The sequence below is a fragment of the Cryptomeria japonica genome, chromosome 5 (assembly GCF_030272615.1).
Source record: "Cryptomeria japonica chromosome 5, Sugi_1.0, whole genome shotgun sequence".
Lineage (NCBI taxonomy): Eukaryota > Viridiplantae > Streptophyta > Pinopsida > Cupressales > Cupressaceae > Cryptomeria > Cryptomeria japonica.
In genome coordinates, this window is record NC_081409.1 from 142,311,866 (window position 1) to 142,323,997 (window position 12,132).

General features: G+C 34.6%; 1 protein-coding gene across 1 annotated transcript in view; it reads left to right on the forward strand.

Annotated features, from left to right (window-relative positions):
* Nucleotides 1-1,189: 1,189 nt before the first annotated feature.
* Nucleotides 1,190-12,132, forward strand: part of LOC131057662 (uncharacterized) — a 32,514-nt gene continuing 21,571 nt past the window's right edge. Inside the window, exons 1-3 of the mRNA XM_059221292.1 lie at nt 1,190-1,276; nt 4,217-4,292; nt 4,478-4,525. Of these exons, the coding sequence (XP_059077275.1) occupies nt 4,514-4,525 (12 nt within the window). The 5' untranslated portion in view covers nt 1,190-1,276; nt 4,217-4,292; nt 4,478-4,513. The remainder of the gene's footprint in view (nt 1,277-4,216; nt 4,293-4,477; nt 4,526-12,132) is intronic.

Here is a 12,132-nt window from a genome sequence, read left to right on the forward strand (position 1 = left end):
TAGGCATAGGATTTCTTTAAGGAATTAAAACATGTTTTCATCAAAGTAATAATTGAGAACCCTTTGTTTATGCCTTATATCTAGAAATACCTTTTGGATTAATGCACTAGTTTTAATCATGCTATTGTCAACATTGTGTATGATCAATGATGACTATCTCTTTGTTGCTTATGCTTTGTATGCTTTCCTCATATCCTTGGTTTATGTGGCATGTGTCCTTTGTAGTTCTGCTATAACCTCTTTGGGACTGTCACAACAATGACTGGCTGCTTTATGAAGTTTTCTCTATGTGACCATGTATTACACTAATGCCTTGACATACCTTGTCATAGTGATGTCCACTTAGTCTAGGTCTCTTATACACTGTTCTTTAGCTTGATTGTTCACTGTGATGAGGACTTTTGCTTACTTTATCTCTTCATGATTCTACTGCTCCAAATCTTCCCTATTTGTGACTTCTCACTACTATTGATAGTACTATCTTCTTCTTATATTGTTTGTTATCATTGCACTGAGATCATAGCTATGACATATCTTTCATGGATTGGTCCTCTGCTATTTTGACTGAGACCAATCATCTTTTATGCTAGTCATTGTATTTGCTAGATATGAATGTCAATATTGCATAAGTCACTGTTTCAACTAATCACTGCCCTCGAGCTATCACCATTATAAGATTGTGAACTATGACCTTATACATACTCTGTACTTGGCAAACTCTTTACAAACTGTTTCATACTCAGATTTTTCTTACTTCAATGTGAAAGGAGGTTAGTCTTTGTTGTTTTTGTGTCATCTCTCCCTCTGCTAAGGTTTGACTTTCAGATCAAATGACCGCTACGAAGACATGATGATTGTCATTGAAAGACTTTATTAGTTTTTTATTATCTTTGATGACTGATTTGAATCCTTGTTCTACAATATCGATGTCCTAAGGCTAGAAGTGTTTATGTGCATTCATAACAATCAAAAGACTGTTCCTTACACAGTGATCTTTTTATTGACTTGGTGTTTTACAAAAAAATTCTTTCATTAGTTACCGCAACCTGTCATAGGTCTGCAACAATACGACTGTGTTTAGCTATAGAGACTGTATGGTATGCATTGACTGATATTTGAAGCTTCTCTTGAACTATAAATGAATACTTTTTGCAAAAGGTAACACTGTACTCTGTCATGTATCAACAGGGTTGTTCTTTTGTTTTGAAGGTTTTGATCTTGGAAGCCATTTTCCTTTCACAGTGATCTATATTGTTGCTCTCTGCTCTATCATCAGGTGAAGAGGCTTTCTATGATTTTGTTGAGATGCAACCATGTCTTATTGCTCATTCATCTTAGCTCTGTGTTCTCATGCTTAGGGAATGAAGTGACCTTTGACCTCAAGCTTTATCATTACCATTAACCTCACCATATTCCTATCATAACTATATCTAACATTATCCTTTTAAGGCTTGATTTAGATCTCCTATGACTGTCACAACCTACTGTGATCATCGTTGCCTAGAAATGTTGATCTATGAATGTCTTCCATATTTATTGTGGCTTATTTTGGTCTAGGTTACTACATTTGATTTGAAACTATGTCCTCTGTCAATGGATTATTTATGTAGAGGATGTGCCTTCACAAGTTTGCTGCTGTAACAGTCCCATATACCTTTGGTCTATATAGAAAATAATGCCCTTTGAGCTGTTGTTGTTCCCAACTAGGTCTCATTGTCTTGATGAGACTGTGCTCTTTATCTTGATCAATGCCCTTACATCTCTGTGTCATTGTCCCTCATTTCATTTGTATGAGTTGTCAAACCTCTTGATCTGTGACCATTCAAGGGTTTATGACTTCCTTTCTGGCTTTTGTCCTCAATCATAATGCCATTTAATATTGCCTGCCAAAGCAATGTTGTCCAAGACTTCTACAACTAATACACAAACTTATTTTTTAGAGACAAAATATCTCTCTGTGTCCTTCCTAATTTGGACTGTCAAACCTTTATATTATACTTGTGACTGACAATTGTCACTTTTCTGCTCTTTAGGCTACTATAGGTGTGGTATCTATATGGTTTCTCCATGAATCCTTTGTTATCGCTTTAGTGATTGCTTCATTAGTTTTGACTACAACTTTGTGAAGTGTGATCTCATCCTCTTGCCTTTTGACTAAAACTAGCTTTGCTATCGTGTCTTCTCTGTGATGTTCTTGTCTGAGTTGGTGCCTATAGGTTTTGCCCTTTGTGATCTTTGTCTAGAAAAGATAGTCCATGTTATTTGTACTGTGTGCATATGACTGCAAATGGTTTCTAGGAACACCACTGTTCCAGATGCTTTGCTGATTGGCTCTTCATTATAACCTTTTGACTTGCAATTTTGGGAATACACATAGTTACTATTTGAACGCTCTGTGAAAATAGCTGTGAGAGTGTTAATTCTGATTTGATTTGTGTTTAAAATAGAACCAGAGAACACATGTTTATAACAGAAATAATGACATACTTTATTCATTTTCAGAAAACTGATTACGTCAGATACATTGGCAGATTTATATCACATCAGCCCCTTCAGATTTTACCAATTTCAAGTTGTGTTACCAATTCGAGTATAGGTATGGATTCATGGGCATGACAAAAATAAATAAAAAATCCTTGGGTACAGATACGGGTACTGGTACATCCCGCTATTTGTTTTATAGAAAGACTAATAAAACCTTAAAATATTTCTCAACATGTTTTGAGTAGAAAGAATTATAGTACTCTGAATATTTGTGTATGGTTTGTCAATCTATGGATAACCAGTTGAGCTCCCACCCAGAAGCTAAAACCACAAGTAGCAAAGAGGACAAAATTTATAACACCAAAGCCAATACCATCAATGATAGCCAGTTGAGTTGCACAACTCATTGGTTCTTTGCATTGTTGAGCATGCATTTGAAGAACATGATCCTCAGCACAAAATGAAGCTATGGTGTGAATGTTTCTCAATCCATCTATTGCCACATGAACAGGTTTAGCCTCTGCCATCTGCAGTAGTCAAGAGCAAGCCTATTAATATTGGTATTATTTTAGATAGTTGAACTGGATTGATTGGTTGAGAAGGTGTCACTTAAACCCTGGTGGCTTAGAGCCCCAAATCTCGACCCAGGTCTTACTTTCCCGTGTATGTAATTAGCACACCATAAAAAAGTCATGCATACTATTTTTCTGGTTATGGACCCTTACATAAAGAAAAGAATGATCAATAGCTATGGTCAAAAGTACTTTGGATTTGGCACTGAATTTCTTTACCATATTGAGTTGCCCCCATGATTGGAAAACTATCAGAACAAGCAGAGAAATCAACACAAAAGCCATGTGCCAGCTGGATAAAAATGCAATAAAAAGCCCCAAAGTTATGGTAGCTGCATTTTGTATCATAAGAAACATTCCGTTTTTAACCAGGCTTTTGTATATAGATCATTTATTCAATCACCGTCTTTTACTGTTTTTGACTATCCATTTAGTCTTGTTGAATGTGCTTTGTAAAATTCCATATGATGCTGGGCTGTAATTTCATTTGATTATCCATGACTATCACAATCCATTGTCACATTAGTAACCTAAAGATTGTCTTTGAAACTGACATCACTCCCTTCTTTAATGATTCTGTAACTGTCCTTCTAGTCTGAAGCATAGGAGTGTATCTCTGTTCATGAGTACTGCTCATAAGGCTCATGCTAAGGTTGGGTCTTGCTCCTTTCACTGTCAATGCTTGGCATGACGGCAGATGCTAACTCTGCTATCAATCACTGACTGTTACAGTCTCCCTTGGACTGTGTTTGCTGCCCTAGGACTTTATTTGCTTTGAAATGTGTTGTCTCTTTCTTAGACCTATTCAAACCAAAGAGATCTGGTTGCTTGATATTTTCTCCTTATTTGGACTGTGAATATCTCTTTTTTGGGGGGGGTTGTGAAAAGGTTAATGGACCGAATCTGTCTCACTCATGATCCTTGAGGCAATACATTGCATATATACCTCATGATGATATATGACTCTGCATTTCCCTTTGAATGGTCTTTGATGAGGGTTTTTACTCATATACCTCTGTCTTTTATTGTCAAAAATCTCTTTATCATTGTATATGGAACCCTAGCTCTTTCTTTAATAAAAACAAACAAAGTAAGAGTCTTTTATTCAAACTAATAAATTCTATGCGTATATAATGACCTTTTGCTTTCACGAACAACAGAGTGGAGCTTGAGGAGATATTACTGACCTGTTCAAGTAATAGCTGTGTTAACATACATGCATTTCAGGTTATTCAGGTTATTCTACGTTAACAATTCATAATCAATTTCTATGTAAGTTTTAATCAAACCTTCATTTTTTTTAATTTCTCAAGCTATATTTTAGAATAATTTTATGGTTTTTTTGGGCTACATGTTTTCATATATTTTAATGGCTATTTATGTTATGATCCTAACTAGCATCCACACACTTTTCTTTGTAGATTTCTACTAGGCTATTTTCTTGGTGTCTATACAAAATGACAGACCAGGTATTTATATCATTGTTTTTGGTATTTGTAGTCTTTGTAAATCGTGTTGATGTGTGTGCTTGGGTAAAGGAATTGGTTTACTTATGTGTCGTATAATCATTACTTAGACTGTTTGACAAAGATATAATAGGTGTTCTCTGTATTTTCTCTATATTTTGCTAATCATTCTCTAATTAAATTTAAATACACATGTTTAAGCTTATTCTACCTCAACAATTCTACTAGGCTATTTTTTTGGTGTTTATAGGGAATGGCTGACCAGGTATTTATGTTGTTGTTTTTTACTTGCAGCATCATTTTAATGAAATGAAATACTAACCTAGGATTAATTAGGTAGTACATAGAATAATACTTCATATAATTTTTATGTTGGAAAGATTGTATCTTTTGAGACGAGACTATGTTGCTTATACCATGCACACTGTTACAGAGATCTTGCTCTTTGTTGTGTTTTGATGACTTAAGGGCCTTGTGATAACTGTCATTAACTCATTTATGTGATTTTTTGGTTATTCTGAAAACTTTGACAACTTTATTGCTCTGAGACCCAAATGTGTAAAACTATGATGGAGATTCCATACAATAGTTTATCAACAACGATCTAAATGGAGAACATGAATTACTAGAGTTCTCTAAGCAATATTAACCTGAGAAACTGATAGGAAATGAAAGTTAGCAATCACACAATTGATTACAATAGAGATTCACCCCATAGAGTCTAAATCGTATACCAACTACTGCATCTAATAGCCTAATGGAGGACGATGCAGGGAGCACTTTTCACCCGAGTCTAAATCACCAGTTTTGCCTTTATTATTGTTACCTGTATATTGTCTTTATGAGTCCTTACACTGTCTGGGAAGTCCTTAGACTCTTCGGGTATTGCCATGGTTAATAAGCCTGCTCACTGAGATTGTCCTTTTGTCATCAAACATGGAGTCTAAACATTCAGGTTTCATGTGTCTGTAGATTATCCCAGCTTACTAATCACCTGTCAACTGTCATCTGAACTGTTACTCGTGAACTATTCACTTGTTTTTATGAACAATCCTTTGCTTGGTACTGTAGAAAAAGAAGTTTGTTAGCAAGCAATCTCTGCTCATAGTCCTTGCATGATGAACGTTCCATTTAGTTTGTAGGCCTTTATGATCACTGGCTTGTACAGAGTTTATGATTTTACATGGTTGAAGAGACTTACAATATCCTTCATACAAATAATGGCATATAACAGATCTATCACCTTGATATTCTTGTATCCTCTGTAGTTACCTTCAATGTTTAGTGCAAGTCCTCTTATATTTTCATGCACTGGCTCACACTGTCAGATGTGATTTAAAGAGATTTTGCTGCCTATTAAAAGTGTTATTTTCACTGTTCATTTATAAAGCACTGTCACTACCATCTACATCCATAGATTGTTGACAAGTTATGATTGTCATCTAGGTTTGATGGGATTTGGAGTTAGGCATAGAATAACTTCCTGTTAAAAGAAAATACTAAGTTTTGATTTCCTTCTATGGTTTGAGGAGTTTGGAACTTTGATGAGATAGGTACATCTTCATGATGATTGTCTGGGTTATTGACAAGTCTTATGACCAACTTGCATTCATTCTTAAACATGTGGTAGTATGATTGTGGTTAATCCTCCAAAACAATGACTGCTGGTTTCATATCTTTATCAGAGGTCTGTCAATGCTATATTACCTTTCAGATCTTACAACCATATCTTGTTGTCTACTTATCACAAAATTTAATAGATTACTGCTTTTTAACTGTCACCTGTAGATTTTCTCTTCACTGCTCTATCATGCATAGCACTTGATAAAGGCCTTTTAAGTACTTCTTAGGGATTCTTCGACTGCTAGGGTTTCTATCTCAAATGTTGTTCAAGTGAAAGCATCCTTCTTTCCATTGTATAGATAACAAAAGGCTTTGGTAATAGGATCTTAACAACTTCACAAATGTGTCTGTGCAATTGTATATATATATATATATGGTTTTTCATGTTTTACATGATACTTGGTAGACATTCTTTTTTAGATCAGATTTCATCTAGAGGACATATGATACCTGTCCTCTTGCTCCAAGTGTGCCCCGAGACTGTTAATGTAGACTGTTACCTAATTTCATGACTATTGGCTTTTGACTATTGACATGCTATTATTTATGTTTAACAATATAAGCATCGATACGACGAGGTCTACTTTAGAGTCTCACTACCCAAGCCTAAGAGTGGTTATTTCCAATTTTTTGTATCTCACCTTAAAGCCATGTTTTCGAAGTTTCAAATTTCTTAAGCTATAACATATCTTGCACCTAAGAGTCATGTTCTCTTCAAAAAGAAGTAATACTCGAGTTATAAGTCGTACTCTTATTGTTGATAGTACATGGTGCATTCAGGGAAATAACACATCATCATCATCTGAATATTCAGATGAGCGAGCAGCAAGACCTGCTCCAGGGACAAATGAATACTTCAACGAAATGATATATTGCATTTGCAATAGGTGCCAAAATAGGAAACTAAAGAAGCGGCAACTTATAGAGAAGAGGTACACTATAATTAACAAATTATTATTCCTATAATAAATAAAGGTTCACATCATTCAATGCATTATTATTGATCATTTCAATTGGTTTTTTGATAAAAAGCCGCTTCCAGTTCACAATATTCTTGAAGAACCAACGGATATCACCGATGATAGCCACTCTGAAGATGAAGAACAAGACACATTTATGGATGAAGCCACTTTGCAGATAAATGAGGCTGGTGTTGATGAATTCATCAAAGACTTCTACACATCTTTTGAAGAAGTTATTGATTCCTCGCTAGCTCAGTTGGTTAGGAAGCCTATTTTTTCAATTGTAGATACTTCTATATTGGCAACACTTATGTTGTTGTTGAATTTGAAGGTTACACATGGATTGACAAATACATGCTTTACTGATATATTAAGGTAGGATTTGATATTCGTATAAATTAATGCTCTCGATGTCTTGATTTTTTTTAATAATGTGTATACTTATCTTATAAAAATCATTTGTTGCGTCATGTAGGCTTTTGGCAAACAAAATACTTCCAAAGGACAATAAGTTGCCTCATTCACATAGAGAAGTATCTTTAGTAATGAAAGATATTGGAATGGAGTACAATACATATGATGCATGTCCAAATGACCATATATTGTACTATGGAAGGAATGCAAATTTGCAACAATGCCTAGTGTGTCACACAGGTAGATATTGTCAAGATCAAGTATCCAAGAAGGTTCCTTATAAAGTACTACGACACATTCCACTAAAGCCAAGGTTCGAGAGGATGTTCAAATACAAGGAGTTGGCAAAATATATGGATTATCATGCACATGGGAGGAGCCAAGATGGTGTCATGTGTATGGCCGCGGATAGAAAACATTGGAAAGAGATTGAGGAAAAATGGCCACATTTAAGAAATGAGCCAAGGAATGCAAGAATTTCTCTGGCAATGGATGGTGTATATCCTTCTCGAGATCTTAGAACAACATATTCTGTTTGGCCAGTTCTAATTATTAACAACAATCTCCCCCCTGGATGGCAATGAAAAAGGAGCATGCAATGTTAACTCTTATCATACCAGATACTAGAATATATGAATGCAATGATTTATTGAAGATTATATTAAAATATTTTAATTCAATTAAAATCCTGATAAAAAACTTTTTGTTTACTTAGGGAAGTATTAGGTAAAGGATGTTGATGTATACATGGAGCCCCTCATTGATGAGCTTCGTGAATTATGGGATGGTGTAAATATACTTGATGTATCAAGACCTATCAATCATAGAAACTTCCTCTTTCATGCTATGCTTATCTGGACAATTCATGATGCCCCGGGGCTCTCTATTTGTTGTGGTAATATATTGTAAATTACATTTGTAATTATTGTGTCCATTGTACCATTTAGTAAATGTGGTTTCCATTCTTATTTTAGGGCTACAAACAAAGGGGAAACATGGTTGTCCATCATGTGGTCCAAAAATGTTGTATAGGCAGTCAAAGGATCTCAATAAAACTGTATATGATGAGTATAGACAATTCTTACCAAAAAATCATCGCTATCGAGTGCATGAGAAAAATAACTTCAATGGAAAGGAAGTGGAAATGAGGAAGCCAAGAAGGATGAACCCTGCTAGATGGAAAGCACTGTATGATAGAAAAGAAGGGACGGGCTTTCCACCAGAAATGAAAAGACTCCATTTTCTACAAATTAGACTATTATGAGAACTTGCCAATAGCCCACCTATTTGATACTATGTACATCGGGAAAAATGTGGCAGAGTGCTTGTGGAAACATCTAAATGGAACCAACCTTGAAGCACAAATAAAGTTACGAAAGGACCTCCAAGTTGCCAATGTCATGCCAAACATGTGGTTGCATGAAAACAACTCATATAATCATGCTCCGTGGACTTTTACATCAAAGGAGAAAGAAAACATCATTGATACAATGAAAACCATAAGATTTCCTTCTGGCTTTGGTGCAACATTAAAAAACTTATTCACGAGAGATGGATCAGAGTTCTCGGACCTAAAAACACATGATTGGCACAATTGGATAAAGGTAATTTTGTAGTACATTTGATTTGTTGGAAACATAATTATAAATTTATATATCCTAGTGATAATATCAATTCATGTATTTTTTTAACATTGTTATTTGTTAATGGTCATGTAGTATGTGTTGCCTGCAGCAATACCAAGCACTTTTGATCGTGATGATTGGTTTTCCAAGCAATGGTTCATTTGAGTGAGTACTTACCTCAATTGCATCTCGAAGCTCCACGATTATGGAATTATAGCCAACCTCAATCATTTGAAGGAGAAAAATTAGAGGGTCAAGGGACTTCAAAGAGGATAAAAGGTATCAAAAATGTTGGAAGTAGTTGTTTTTATCTTAAATTTTATAATGCATGCTTTTAAATAATTATTAATTCATTGAACAATTCTATTTTTCTTCATAGATGCTAAGGAGTGGGAAGCATTACATTTGTATGTTGCATAAAATTCTTACTTTATGTTGGAATGGATGGAGAAGTATGCTGAACAAAAGAAAGTAGAGCATGAAAAGGCATGGGCCAATATATATAATATACATGGTCAAAACACTGTTTGAGGATTGCCCGCAAGCCATAAAAGAAAATGGCCAGAGAGATGCTCATGGAATTGGCTAAAGACCAATATTGAACATGAGGCAACAAAAGGGAGAAATGGAGTGACACGACAACAACTGAATTTCGTGAAAGGATCTATAAATGGGGAGGTGATACATATATAGTAACATATTGGAGTTATTAAATAAATTGTCTTTTAAATTTTGTATTCTCAAATCTAATTATCTAATATTTATATGAATTTAGGTAACATATTACAAAGGAATGTGGAATTTTGGTCATCATTTTTGCATCAAAAAGGTTGATGAAAAGAGACAAACTTATGATTGTGGAGTTTCAGCATCATTTGAGGTAGAATGTCGTTCACATGCAAATGATAGACAGCCAATCACAAGCACACTTCGCTATTATGGGGTGCTGGAGGATATTATAGAGCTTGATTTTATGTCTTTCAAGAAAGTTATTTTTCATGTTGAATGGTACAAGCTTATCAAAGTGGGTGAAGAAAAAACTATCTTTATGCACAACAAGGGATTCCATGTGATTAATACATCTAGGTTTGAAGCCACTTCTGAACCTTATGTGTTTCCAAATCAATGTGACCAGATATTTCTCATTCCAAATTTAGAACAACTTGGTTGGTCATTTGTTATTGATTATGATCCAAGAGGATGAAGAGTAACATATGTTGAAGACAATGAAGATGCAGAAGTCCCCCTTGATGATGAAAATAGCATAGATGGAGATGATGAAAATTTTATTGTCAATGATGCATATGACCAGGATGAAGATCATGATGTGTTTATTGAAGTGTTCGAAGGGCATGAAAAACCACATGAGCATCAAGTCCATGAAGATGATGAATTTATTGATTTTAATTTGCCTGTAGTTGAAGATGATGAAGACCATGAAAATGCTAGTATTAATTTATTTGTAGATTTAGGGCCCATTAATGATGAGGTATTTATGCCATCAAATGAGGAAATTTCATCTGAGGATGACATTGTTTGATCACCATGATCACTTTAATGATCTCTATGTCTTTGATTGCTACACTCTGACTTTTATGGTTCTTAGTATCATCTCTATGAATGCTATCTTATTTCATACAACTTACTTGCAAAATTGTTTTACTATTGATCTCAATAGATAAAGAAAAAAAACTAATTGATAGTGAGGATGTTTTAAGAATTCATTACTCACCTTGAGCAGTAAGTGTGTGGAAACTGGAAGATTGTCCCTTGCAAAAGATAGCCTACAAGACAAAAGCACAATTACATTGTCAATTCATCTAACAATATTTTCTTTTGTTTAAAAATCAGAATTTCATAGTGCAATAAAATCATAAAAATTAACAACCGGGGAAAAAAAGAAGTCTAAAAACTGCTCCATCTCCATCAAATTCAAATCTTAGCCTTAAAGTATAGCAAATATTATAGCTTGCTCAGTTACTTAAAAACCAAAAATAAATTGAGTAGATATATTTCACATTAAAACCATTTTAAAAGATCATTTAATAGAAAGTGTCTTGAATCTACAAACACATCAACATTGAAAAGCAAATAGTGAAGACCTAGTGTTGAACAATCAAATCTGCAACTGTTTTCTCATTGAATCTGAAGGGAAATGGATTGCACTATTTAAGAAATGGAATTAATAAATCATTCACACTTTTGCCTTTCCTTTATAGATGAAGAAGGCTAGTAATTGGAGGTTTTCCCTACCTTACATGAGTCTAGATCGGTTTTGCTATTGTCTGCCTCTACTGAGAAGAACATTGACTAAAAAACAAAGTAAAAACTCTAAAAGTTAACAGAAGAGGGCACTTGTATGGCGGAAGGGTTGTATTGGATGAATCAATAGATGGAAGATCATTTTGATTTTATATTTTATAGTTGTTCACAAACCAACAGTTATATAGGTCATAGTGGATAGGCTAGAGCTTAGAAAATGGCCATGGGTTGGTGTTCAAAAAATGGCTTCTAGCCCAACAATCTCAATAGCACTTTGTATACAACTCTACACCTCTGTATACAATAAAAAGATATAATTTTGAATTTTTTCAGATGCAGAAAGATGTCAATATGTTTTGTTTCACCTTATAGTTTCCAGGGTGTGCCTTGTGACGAGAATTGCAACTATGCTGAATATAAACTTAAGAAGCATGTCAGGCAACAACAATTCGTGAAGCATCAACTGTTCGTTGTAGAAATGAATTGTGGCTAAACCCAGACCAAATATGAATTGGGACACAATACAATGGTTATTTAATGATATGTACAGCCGGCCTAGTGCCTTCAAATTTTTCATTGCACTATTGGACTAGGGATCATTAAATAGCAGCTAGCATTTTGCTGCTGATGGCAAGTCCCCGTAATCAGTAAAACATTTTGGTATCAGTTTGTCTCCCTCCAACATATGGTTTTCTATCCAGATGGCATGAATTTTCAACTTCTA